The following is a 14308-nucleotide window of genomic DNA, read 5'->3' on the forward strand; positions in this document are numbered from 1 at the left end:
AATTCAATGTCTATAACATCTAAGAACCATTACAAGTTAATAATAGATTACAAATAACAAATCAACAAATCAAATAAACTTAAATATACATTTTCAATAAATTATACGATTCTAAAATGTCAATTTTTTGATAGTATTATAACAATATACAAAATTGTGTAATGTAATTGACACATATTTAACAAGAAAAAAAACATACGAGGAAGTTGAATTGATTGATAAATATTTTCAAGAACTATGAAATCCCGTTCATTGTGGTCATCCATGATGTTGACTTTTCCGAATGCGGGATTATCATCAGTCAAACAAAATTCATCATCACTTGACAAAAATTCGTCATCGACTGATGCAGTTTGAACGTCATTGATCTCGTTTATATCATCAAACTCGTTGGCGAATGACAAATCCATTAATAGATTCTTATGGACAACTTTCACAACAGCTTAATTTGAATATCCGATTCAGTATGGTTTGTTAATATTGATATTAGAAACTTGGATTTTTTTTCAATATGATGACTGATACACACGATTGATACACACGATTAATGATTGAAGAATTAATAAATGTTTGTTAGAAATAATATAAAATGTTCCTTAATTATAGGAGTTTACATTGATATAGTATTTAAATTTGATTAAACAATCAATCATTGTCTATACTAATGTAAAATAATATATATTTTTTTTATTTAATTAATTATATATATTGATTGACTGAGATTTGTATTCATGTTCTCACTTTATAAAAAGGGTGAATTTCATATATGTCCTTACTAAACATTTAAATATCGTATTTACCCGGCCTAAAATCTTAATATCATATTTATCATTCTTAATCAATTAAAATATCAAATTTGCCTAAATCTATTTTTTTGATAATTTTTAACATTTAATAATCCTTTTTTGTATTCTTAAATCATTAAAATTAAAATAAAAAGAAGATGGATCATAATGCCCTTTAATCTTAAATCCATTTTGCCCACTTGGATACATCAGGTCGTATCACCGCCACCCCTAAATCCCCAATAGCTTATGTGTTGCTGTTGATCGGCCATTTTCCCTGTCTTCAGCGAATCACAACCTCTCTCTGCCTCCCGGAGAATTAGTACATGATTTTTGTAATTTTATGAACTTCACTTGGTCTTATATAGGTGGAATCATTACATATTTTTGACTTGATAATCTTGTTAGATCTCCCATTTGATGCAAATATAATCTGTTTTGCAATGGCACCTTAAATGTATGCAAATAAGGCCACATCCATTAAAGGGTAATACAAACACATTCCGGGATTGAAAGATCTCTAGTCCATATTCTCATGATTTTTTCCCATTGGAGATCAATTTCACACAAATTAATCCAAATTATAGGTGGAGCTAGCTTTATTCTTGTAAATTGCTTATAAATTGGACCAGTTACTTGGTTACCTAATGTATGATGTGTGTGATTACAAGAAAAAAGGACTGATAACAAGGGAAGAATTACAATGTGATCTTAATGAATATGCAGGCTGCAATAAATGGGTGTTAATGTGATGTATGGGCATTTACAAGTAACAAGGGTATTATTGTCCATTTAGTATCAATTTTCAATTATAATGATTTAAGGTTATAAAAAAGAATTATAAATCAATAAAAATTATCAAAAAAAATAGATTTGGACAAATATGATATTTTAATAGATTAAAAAGGACAAATACGATATTTAGAATTTAGGCCGGACAAATACGATATTTAAATGTTTAGTAAGAACATATACGAAATTTTCCCTTGTAAAAATAGTTCTCATTTTTTTGAAAAAATAAACCATTTAAAAGATCATGTATATGTTAAAAAGATATTTTAGCTGATTATTTGAAACTTCTTAGCCCATTCATTTTACTTCAATAAAACTCATTTATTTGTTGCTTTCAAAAAATAAAATATAACTCCAATTATATCGGTTCAAAAATAAATAAGTAAATGTCTCTATCTCCAGGTTTAGATATTAAACCATAATAAATAGTATTATTGTATCTCCCAGAATAATATTTCAAATATAAAATATTCAATTATTTATACATATCGAACCTAAACCAAGACATAGTATCCAACCCTTCTCGTACCATTATTCATCACGACAAAAAAAACATGCTGAAACCTCACCTCCACCACCACCACTCAAACTCTACTCAACCCTTACCCACACGGCAGCACAAGGCTTTTGTCGCCGGAGATGGCATCTCTTCTAGTGGTGACAGTGGAAGCGCCGCCAGTTTCCTTTCTCTCAACAAGTTTTCATTTCCTATCAAACCAAACGGCTTACATGCAGTACGGTCATCTCGTCAAATCAAAGCCATCGCCACTGACAAATCCACCGCCACCGCAACCACCACCAAGGTGAAAGCCATTATCACCGTTCAGGTGACCATGGGTGGGCTCATATCCAGTATAGGGCTTACAAAAGGACTTGATGATATAGCAGATTTGCTCGGGAAATCCCTCCTATTGGAGCTAGTTGCTGCTGATGTTGACTCTAGTAAGTCTAAAAACACATTAAAATATTATAAAATAAATACCATGAGAATATTGTCCTTTTAATAATAATAAAATGATGAAAGATGATGAAGTTAGAGAAAAGAGAGAAGGAGAGCAATCTTTAATATTTTGCAAGACGTTAACATCTTAACAAGCTAAGTTAGCAAGGTTTAACGTTAAAATCAAATAACCAAAATTACTTATTTTTTTCTACAGTACAAATCCAGTTTTAGGATAAAAAGGCAACTAATTAATAACTATATTTTTATGATTTAACGAACATCATTAATTCATATCACATGCAAAAATTTGAATAATTAAGGATAATTTGTTTGCAACACAACACCCATGAGCACAATTGTCCACCTTAAAATAAAAACCTATCTTCAACCCTTCATTTTAAAAAAGTAGAACAAAAAATAATACAAATAACGCTTTTATATCAAATTTTACTGTATTTTTTACACCATTTAACACAAAACAACTCTTCTAATATACTATATTTTTTGTAACTTTTATATATTTATCAAAAGCCTCATTTTATTGTTCGTTTTAAACAAATATGAACTATATCTTAACTTTATAAATTATATTATCATAAAACTATAACAAAATATATATTACAGTGTATTAGTTATTTTCAAGACCATTTTGAATTTTTTATATGATTTCAATACATAAAAATTAAACTTTATTTTTTATGGTTAACTACCATGATAAAATATCTAAGCAGGATAATACGAATATTAGTTATCGCACTTAAATTATTTGACTAATTAAAAATTTAAAAACCTAAATCCAGAATAACCAATCGATTATAGATATTAAACTTTATTTTTTATGCATATGAATAATATTATTCGATATTTTGGCTTGTAGCTATAAGCAAAAACTCATAAAAGTGATTGTTAACATTTATTTATCAACACTTTTTGTCTTACTAAAAATAAAGGATTTTTTATGTTAAAATGAAACTATAAATAATAAAATTTATTAGATCGACGAATATCTAACAAATTATATGTATATTCATTGAAGAAAGATATTATGTATTAAATCGTATTATTTTCGTACCTTACATCTACACATGCATAACCTAAATTTATTTTCTAGATTCACCTGTGGCTGTAGATAAGAAAATAAAAATGTACTATTTTGTTATGACAAAGTGGTTGGAAAGACAAATAAAGTATAATTCAAAAATAGTCAATATCTTTCATAGGAATAAGTGAAAAAAACATAAAGTATAATTCATAAATAGTCAATATCTTTCATAGGAATAAGTGAAAAAACATGGATATTATCTCTTTAACTTACAAATAAGTGAATCACACATCATGTAAATATTAACATGCATCTAATAGATCTGCTTCACTGTTGTCTATTAATCAAAGGGACAGGGATACCGAAGGATACGATTAAACATTACGCACACCACACAGGGCTAGACATAAAAGATGTAAAGTATGTAGCGGAATTTGACGTGCCAGACGACTTTGGTCAAATCGGCGCCATTTTGATAGAAAATGAACACCACAAAGAGATGTATTTGCAGACAATTCGACTCGAAGGATTTTCCAACAACACGCTGGAAATCATTACCTTCAACCCGAATTCTTGGGTTCATTCCAAATTCGATAATCCTGAAAAACGTATTTTCTTCACTAATAAGGTTCACATTCTATCCTAAAAAAACATATATATATATATATATATATATATATATATATATATATATATATATATATATATATATATATATATATATATATTCAGATTTATTTGAAATCATGTTAATTTTATGAGACTGTGAGACCAAATCTAAAAATAATTTTAAAATGGAAAATAAAAGGAAAAATCCAAAAGAAAAAAATAATTATTATTTTTGGAACTTTAGATACCTAAACTAAAAATAAAAAAATTACCGTTTTTTTTTGAAAAATACGTGAAATATTTTAATAGAATATTACACTGTAAATATTCTAATGTGATTTTTTAGAATCTTAGAATATTATATTAGATTTCTCAGATATGTAGAATATTCTATTATTCTATTAGAATATATAAAAAATATATTTTTTTATTTTTTTTTTTATTTTTTTGGTATTTTTTTATTTTTTTTTGGAAAATATAAATTCCGAAAATAATATTTGAAAAAAAAATTTCAAAATTTTTTATTTATTTTGCATTTTAAAAATGTTTTTTGTTCTATCTAACAAATGAATGGCTATGATTGCATCTCATAGTCTCATAAAACTAGGTCTTCTCACAAGAAGCTAACCCTATATATATATATATATATATATATATATATATATATATATATATATATATATATATATATATATATATATATATATATATATATATATATATATATATATATAAAATAATTATGGAAGGATATATAATACAAGGTCGAGGATAGTAAGATATAGAATGGTCCTTTGTACTATGTTGATTGACGTGACGATGTCTCACCAAATATGGTGAAATCTTTTTGAGTTGTCAATTTTTGCTAAATATACAAAGTATTATTTTCGAAACCTTTAAAAAAGAATTTGTTTGACTACTCATTAGCTACAGATCACTATGCATAACAACAATTAACCATGTAATATTGAAAAAGGCTTTATATAAAAATAATTAATTTATCTTTATCTAATGAAAATATTAGATTAAGTCCTTGCTCTTTTCTTAAATACATGTAATATCTGAATACGAGATGTTAATTTAAATCATTAAATATATTACAATATACAAACTATTATTGAAGACAAAATTGCAAAAATGGTCCATGTGGTTTCTTATTTTATGTGGTTATGGTCCAAACGTTTGAAAAGTTGCAGATTTGGTCCTTTTCAACAAGTTTTATTGTGGTTTTGGTCCCTCATCCGTTAAGTTTAACTGGTTGGCTGTTAATTTTTTTAAAATGACAATTTTACCCTCAGGGACCATTTTCGCAGTTTTGTCTTTTACCATACCATAAGGACCATTTTTGCATAAGTTCTTTTTTATTTTATTGAAGTATTATATATTAATAAATATTATTTTTAGTATATAATATTATATATTAATAAATAATTTTTTATGGGATTATTAATTTATTATAGTTGTTTTTTTTTTGGGGAACGACTATAGTTGATTTTTTTAAATTTTTTTTTGTTTGAGTAATTCTTTTTATTGAGTTATTATATATAAATACATATAGTTTTTAATATATATAATTTATATCATAATAAATATTATATTATTGGATTATTAATTTCTTTTAGTTAATATTTTTAATTCTTTTTTTAAATATTTTTATTGGATTATTTCTTTTATTTCTTTTAATTTATTATTTTCTTCATATACTAAATATTGTTTTATTGGATTATTAATTTATTTTAGTTAATTCTTTTAAAAAAAATCGACGTAATTATTTTTTATTGAATTATTGTATATCAATACATATAGTTTTTAATATATAATATTTATATCATAATAAATATTATATTACTGTATTATTATTATCTTCTAGTTAATTTTTGTAATTTCTTTTTTTTTAAACTATTTTTTGTTGGATTATTACTTTTAATTTATTATTTTCTTCATATACTAAATATTATTTTATCGGATTATAATAGTAGTTCTTGTTAATTTTATTGGTTCCACCACAAAGTCATGATATACGTAAAATCGTGGTCTCTCATCATCGAAATCGTTAGGATCGTTGCCAAACACTTTCATTTCATATAGCTTATGATGAGAAACCATTGGGAAAATACCACCACCATCACTCGGTCACCACCACCACTTATAAATGTTATTGGGGTTTGTTGCGCATTATGTGGGATATGAAGGATTCCATTGCATTATGAAGAGGTTGTCGTAGGTGGCTACCAACAACGATGGGTGGAATAGGGTATAATATCTATGGAACCTTCGATGAAGGTGTTTGGAGGTGATCCTGCTAATTTTTGACGATGATAATCGACACTTTTACGTATTTCGACGACTTTGTGGTGAAACTAATAAATTTAAAAACAGTTAATAGTATACATTCAAAATAAAATAATAATCCAATAAGATAATATTTATTATATTAAAAAAATAATAAATTAAAAGTAATATTTCAATAAATTAATAATTCAAAAAAATTACAAAAATTAATAATCCAATAATGTATTATTTACTATGATGTAAATATTATTAAAAATAATATTTGTTGATATATAATAATCTAATAAAGAAGAATTGCTCCAACTAAATGAAATTATAAAAAGAGTCAACTAAAAGAAATTAATAATCCAATACAATACTGTTTCGTCATATGTAATAATCCCATAATATAATATTTATTATAATATAAATATTATATATTAAAAACTATATGTACTGATACATAATAATTCAATAAAAAAGAATTACTTCAACAAAAAAAATATTAAAAAAAATAATTAGCTAAAATAAATTAATAATCCAATAAAACAACATTTAGTATATGAAGAAAATAATAAATTAAACGTAATAATACAATGAAAAATGTTTAAAAATTATAAAAATTAACTAAAAAAATTAATAATCCAATAATATAATATTTATTACGATATAAATATTATATATTAAAAACTATATGTATTGATATATAATAATTTAATAAAAAAGAATTACCCCAACAATTTTTTTTTAAAAAACTCAACTAAAATAAATTAATAATTCAATAAAAAATATTTATTAATATATAATATTATATATTAAAAATAATATCTATTAATATATAATAATTTATTAAAATAAAAAAGAATATATGCAAAAATGGTACTTATAGTATAGTAAAAGACAAAACTGTGAAAATGGTCCCTGGGGGTAAAATTGTCATTTTAAGGAACTTAACGGATGAGAGACCAAAACCACAACAAAACTTGTTGAAAAGGACCAAATCTGCAACTTTTCAAACGTTTGGACCATAACCACATAAAGTAAGAAACCACAGGGACCATTTTTGCAGTTTTGTCATTATTGAATATTCAATAATACGAACTAGTTAGTGAATAGATAAAATTGTAAAAAAAAAATACAATTAAAGATATAAAATAAAATATTATTGAATAAAAAATAAAAAAATATTACATATATGCAAACCATAAAATACGAATAAATATTGAGGTGGCATCTATACTTTGTGCTCATTTTTTATGTTCTTATCTATTTTTTATTCTTAAATTAAATTAAATTAATATTCATGAGAATCTATCCAAATCAAATATGTAAAAGTATGTGAATAGTGTTTCGTGTTTGTGTGACGCAGTCGTATTTACCATCGGAAACTCCCAGCGGACTGAAGCATCTCCGAGAGAAAGATCTAGCTAGCCTTCGAGGCGATGGTGTCCCCGAAGGCCCTCGGAAAAAGCACGATCGAATATACGATTACGATGTATACAATGATCTCGGTGATCCGGACAAGAAGCCGGAATTGGCACGTCCGGTGCTCGGAACCGAGGATTTGCCTTACCCTAGGCGTTGCAAAACCGGTCGCCCTCGCACTAAATCAGGTATCGATCATCTTGACATCAGCACAACGATCTTAGATTTCCTCTTAGCTTTCGTTTCCTATGACTATTAATTCATAAAGATCTCCTGCTGAATTGGAAATATTGTACAGAGATTATGCCGATCCGTTAAGTTTCATCGATCTAGCCCTAAATTTGAGTAAATCAGCCGATTTGTGCATCAGAAATTCTCTCGAATTTGTGTTATTTGTTTTAAGTTAGTTGCTTCATTCTGTTAGTAACATGACTTGCCATTGATTCAATTTATCCTGCTAATTAACATGACTTGCCATTGATTCAATTTAGTAACATGACTTGCCATTGATTCAATTTATCCTGCTAATTAACATTTCATAGCAATTAAACAAATTACTTCATTGTTGTTTGGTTGGATGATTGAATAAAATTTCGAATTCAGATCCTTTATCAGAGTCAAGACACAGTGGTATCTACGTGCCAAGAGATGAAGCCTTCTCGGAATTGAAAAATATGACATTCTCAGCAAGGACAGTATACTCATTGATGCATGCAGTTATCCCTTCATTACAAACATCCATTATTGACCACGAGCTTCCATTTCCACATTTCACATCAATTGACTCTCTTTACAAGGATGGGCTTCATATGCCCCAGTTAGAATCCAAAGGGTTTCTTAGAAATACACTACCTCGACTTCTCAAAATGGTTGAAGATACCCAACATAGCATATTGCGCTTTGAGACCCCTGCAATATTCAAAAGTAAGTTAATCAATAAAACCAATTTTTTTTTTATGTATCCAGCTTTTCATATCCAAGCTATCCTACATTCGAAATCATAAAGATTTACACTTTATTTTGCAGAAGATAAATTTTGTTGGTTAAAAGATGAAGAACTTTGTCGACAAACTCTTGCTGGCCTACACCCATGTGCCATTCAATGTGTGAAGGTATACTTTTCAACCCCTATCCTCACATCTATTACTTAGTTTTCAATAGCTTAGGTAGTTTTTGCCTTTTTGGTACTCAACAATAGAATTGGAAATGAAAATATCTTGTTTGTTTGCCATAAAAGAATGGAATGAAGCATTTTTTTTTTCTCAGAATGTTATGCATTCTCATGGGTTGATTTACATTACATGGGGGTGCTATGTTTATAATTGTAAAGTAATTTTAAATATATAACTTTTAACAACACCAACGTTTTTCAGAAATTTAAAACTGCAATCAATTTTTTTTTCTTTAAACTTCCAAAAAGTATATTTAAACGATATAAAATATGTTTTTATGTAATTTTTCTAACGATATATCTTTATTAGAATAAAATTTATTTTTCTTAAATAACATTATTATTTTTATATAGGAATGGCCTCTAAAAAGTCAACTCGACCCTGAAGTGTACGGCCCACCGGAATCAGCAATTACAAAAGAATTAATCGAGGAAGTAATTGGAGGCATCATCCCGGTTGAGGAGGTACACGTCATCATCACATTCACAAATTATACCAATTTCATATTTATCATTTAAAAAAAAACAAAAAGGTAGAAAATTAAATGAAATTATCATTTATCATTTTATCATGCAGGCGTTAAAGCAGAAAAAGCTTTACATCATAGACTACCACGACATCCTCCTCCCATACGTAAACAAAGTGAGAGAAATCGAAAACATGAGAACAACGTTATACGGATCAAGATTACTAATGTTCTTAACACCTTCCGGAACCTTACGACCAGTGGCCATTGAATTAGTCCGGCCACCTGGCGATGGAACACCGCAATGGAAACAAGCATTCACTCCACGGTGGGATTCCACCGGAGCCTGGCTTTGGAAATTAGCCAAAGTCCATTTCCTTGCTCATGACACCGGAATCCACCAGCTTGTAAGCCACTGGTAAGTTATTAATTACACGGATGGTCCTATGGTTTGATTTTGTTGCATTATTGGTCCCTTACCAATATATAAAGGCAATATGGTTATTTTACGTCAAATAATAGGGATGAAACATGCAATAAAAGATAAATTCAGGAAAGGTCCGACTTAAAAAAATAAGTCAGGGACTAAATATGTAGATTATACCAAACCACAGGGACCATTTGTGTAATTTACTTTTACTAATTTTTGTAGGGTGAGAACTCATGCGTCCACCGAGCCGTATATAATTGCGAGTAATCGCCAGCTAAGCGCAATGCATCCGATTTATAGACTTCTGCACCCTCATTTTCGATATACAATGGAGATTAATGCGTTGGCTAGGGAATCGCTTATTAATTGTGCAGGGATTATCGAGTCGTCTTTTTCGCCTGGGAAGTATAGTATAGAGTTGAGCTCGGTTGCTTATGGTCAACTATGGCGTTTTGATAAAGAAGCCCTGCCTGAAGACCTAATTAGAAGGTAACTTAAAAAAATATATTACATCCAACCAAATCAGACTTTAATGGAAGATCCGAATTCTCCAAAAATTAACTTTAATTTTATTGTCTAGGGGTATGGCGGAGGAAGATCCGAATTCTCCACACGGGCTAAAACTATCCATCGAAGACTACCCATACGCAAATGACGGTTTAGTCCTTTGGGACGCAATCAAAACATGGGTAACCGATTATGTCACCCACTATTACCCCGACCCAAATCTCGTAACATCCGATCATGAGCTCCAATCATGGTGGACTGAAATCCGAACTGTGGGCCACGCAGACAAAAAAGACGAACCCTGGTGGCCCACCCTCCAAACCCCACAAGACCTAATCAAAATCCTTACAACAATGATATGGGTAACATCCGGTCACCACGCATCGGTCAACTTCGGTCAATACGATTATGGTGGTTACGTCCCGGGTCGACCCACAATTGCCCGGGTCAAAATGCCGTGTGAAGATCCATCCGAAGATAGATGGGAAAAGTTTAAGCAAAGGCCCGAAGATGAACTTTTGGCTACTTTTCCTTCTCAACTTCAAGGGTCGCAAATTATGTCGGTTTTGGATGTGTTGTCGAATCATTCACCTGATGAGGAATATATTGGGGAAAAAATGGAACCGGCTTTTGAACAGGATTTGAAGATTAAAGCGGCGTATGAGATATTTGCGGGGAAGTTGAAGGAATTGGAGGGGATTATTGATGGGAGGAATGCGGATGATGGGTTGAGGAACCGGAATGGAGTTGGGATTCCGCCGTATCAACTTCTTAAGCCTTTTTCGAAACCGGGGGTGACTGGAATGGGAGTCCCGAATAGTATTTCCATTTGAAGTGTAGTATAAAATAGCTAGTTGAAATGGTATGGAAGACTGGTGTGTCTGTCTTTATAACATATTATATATTATATACATAATAAATAAATAAATAAATGTTTGGTATTATTAACATGAGTGTTAAGAATAGAGATAAATCATTTACACACATTTATAGGTTAAAAATCAATACATACCAAATTAACACACTTTTTAGTTTTTACAGGTTTTGGAATAAAATTAAAATAAGTTTTAGACTAAACTACGAAAAGTGGTTTGCAGAAAAAGGAAATCCAAAATATTTTCAATTTGTATTAATGTCCAATTTCAAATTTTTTTTATTATTTCGGTCATGTCAATTTGAAAAAACGATTATATATATATATATATATATATATATATATATATATATATATATATATATATATATATATATATATATATATATATATATATATATATATATATATATATTCTAACTAAGTATTATATTATTGTATGCATGATTGTGTACCAATCAAAAAATAATAGAAAAACAATAGTTAAATAAATCAATAAGGGTAAGTAGGTAATTTGAGAAATAACTTCCACAAATACTCCCTATAATTTTGCTAGTTCCGTTGATCTTAACCTAATCCCCCCCCCCCCACTCTCTCTCTCTCTCTTTATAAACGACCTATTGATCTGATCAATCTTCATCACCAATCGGCTTATAAACTACTTCAATCGGTGAAATGAATCGGGAAAGAAAGCCATCGACTGTGTGAATCGACGATTTCAATCGGCGACAAGGGAGGTTGTCTATCTCTTCATGTACTTCACATGCATGTATTCGAACCTTCTCTCGTTCTTCCCATCGTCTTTCCTCCAATCGCCACCGTCTTATCCCCAATATCCACCGCCGTTCTCGTCTTCGCTGCCACCTCTGCCAAATCTCCACCGCCTTGCCATCCCGCCTTCATTTCAGTTCTCGCTTCTCGCCTGTAACCCCTAAAGCCATCGCAACTTCATCTCCACAGTTCTCACCTGGTATGACTAGGTTTTCTTATTCACGACTGATTTACCGGATTAGGTTGTCTTATCACTCAATTTCACTTATTAATGTTGGTTTTAGGGTTTACCGCTTGTTTGCAGATGCTATTGGCGCTCATGTCCTCGGTGGGTTTGCTCGACGGAAGAAGCTGGAAGAAGGGTTGTGAGGGGTGTTGCTCCGATCAGTAACAGGTTCTCTTCCCTTTTCTTTTTGTTTGACTATTAGATAGAAATCATTGGGTGTTTGAGTTTTGTTTCATTTGATAGAAACCAATGGGTGTTTGATTTGGATGTTTGACAGGGAAGGAAAGGAAACACAAACGCGTTCTTGTTTGCAGGTGTACTTTATATTGATTTACTGTAAACCAATGAAGCTTAATCTTCAAATGGGTTTTTTTAATTTGATTTGATTTCAATTATAGAATGGATGTTTTGGGTTGATTGTTGGACAGAAATCAAAGAAATTTTGGATGTGTTTAGGTTTATTGCCTAATTCTTTCAAGGTGTAATATTTTTAGTGAATCGAGAATTTGTTCTGATTGTCTAATTTTTACAAGAAATTGAAAGTTGTTTTGATGCACACCAAGCGCTCGCTAAAATGCTTCAACTGAATGGTATTTCTTCATTTATAGTATTCTATCAGAAAAAAATGTTTTTTTATGATAATCATGAGCATATTCTGTTAGAATGCCCCAAATTAATATAATTATTGGTAATGAATTCCAATTCTATCAGAATGGAATCACAAATTCCATTTATGCTGGAATGGAATATGGATATTTTCTAACTAATTTATTCATTGGATTTGTTTCCACAGAAGTTGATGTTTGAAGAACGGACCATGAAATTTGAACGACGCCTCTTAGCAACATTATTATTTTAGAATGTATTAGTGTCTTTATTAGATTTTGATGTTTTTTTTTTCTGATTTGAAAGTTTTTTAGTTTTTTTCTTTAACAATAAATGTAATTCTTAGGAATTGTTACATGTATTCTATAAGTTATATATAATTTTTGTTTTAATTCTTCAATTGTTGGTTCGAGAATTTGTTATTCTACAAGAAATTTTTAAAGTCGTGATCAAGAAATTTTGTTGTTCTAGAATATTATTATTTTTGAACATACTCAAACATATTCTGTCAGAATGTCCGAATTAAAAACCTTATAATTATTAAAATTCGGATTTTTAAAATTAATAGAATCTATGATCCCTTAAAATATGCAAATTTCCTTTATTAAATATGTATTAATTGACTAAAATACCCTTCTAGTTAAATTGGATGGTATTTTTCAATTATTTTTAATTCAATAATATGTATTAATCACTTTCTTAAAATAAGTAAAATGATTGACCCACATTTATGAATACAATAACACAATAATTAGTTTTAATAGAATAACCTAAGCCTATATATATATATATATATATATATATATATATATATATATATATATATATATATATATATATATAAGTTCAATTGAAAGAAAAAAAAAGTTGAGAATGATAATCTAAACATAAAAAGACACGGTGGCAAACTTATAAATATAATAATAACCTTCAATCTCAAACACATAACTGTAGAGAATTAGATAACAGTTCAAACTCATTCCTAATCAATCGTTCATCATCCAAAATTCTTCTCCAACCTTCAACAATCATCCAAATTTCTTCAATTAAATAATCATCAACGTCATCCAGTTTTAATCATTCATCGATTTTCGTCAATAACACGTTTATAAACACCATTCAACATTTGACAACAAAAATTCGTTTTTGGTTCTTTATCCAACCTTCAATTCTGCTTTAATATGACCAGGTCTTCAACATCTACGATTAATTATACTCCCAGCGTCATTAGATCAACATCATCGATAATCAACAAAAATTCACTTCATATCATTCATTCAACATCGATCATAAAAAAAAAACTTCAAAATTAAGGTTAGAAAAAGATCAATTTTTTTTTGAAAAAATTCATATAATTCTCTATCAATCTACTATTTTGTAAGATTTAAA

General features: G+C 29.0%; 1 protein-coding gene across 1 annotated transcript; it reads left to right on the forward strand.

Annotated features, from left to right (window-relative positions):
• Nucleotides 1-2029: 2029 nt before the first annotated feature.
• LOC111890168 (linoleate 13S-lipoxygenase 2-1, chloroplastic) lies at nucleotides 2030-11390 on the forward strand (the record flags this gene model as incomplete). Its single annotated transcript, XM_023886326.3, has 9 exons — nucleotides 2030-2519; nucleotides 3913-4190; nucleotides 7812-8055; nucleotides 8471-8791; nucleotides 8894-8979; nucleotides 9393-9503; nucleotides 9616-9923; nucleotides 10158-10424; nucleotides 10516-11390. Coding segments are annotated over 9 exons (2865 nt in total), but the record flags the coding sequence as incomplete, so codon positions are not given.
• Between the last annotated feature and the right edge of the window lie 2918 nt (nucleotides 11391-14308).

Source organism: Lactuca sativa, chromosome 6 (assembly GCF_002870075.4).
Source record: "Lactuca sativa cultivar Salinas chromosome 6, Lsat_Salinas_v11, whole genome shotgun sequence".
NCBI classification, from domain to species: domain Eukaryota; kingdom Viridiplantae; phylum Streptophyta; class Magnoliopsida; order Asterales; family Asteraceae; genus Lactuca; species Lactuca sativa.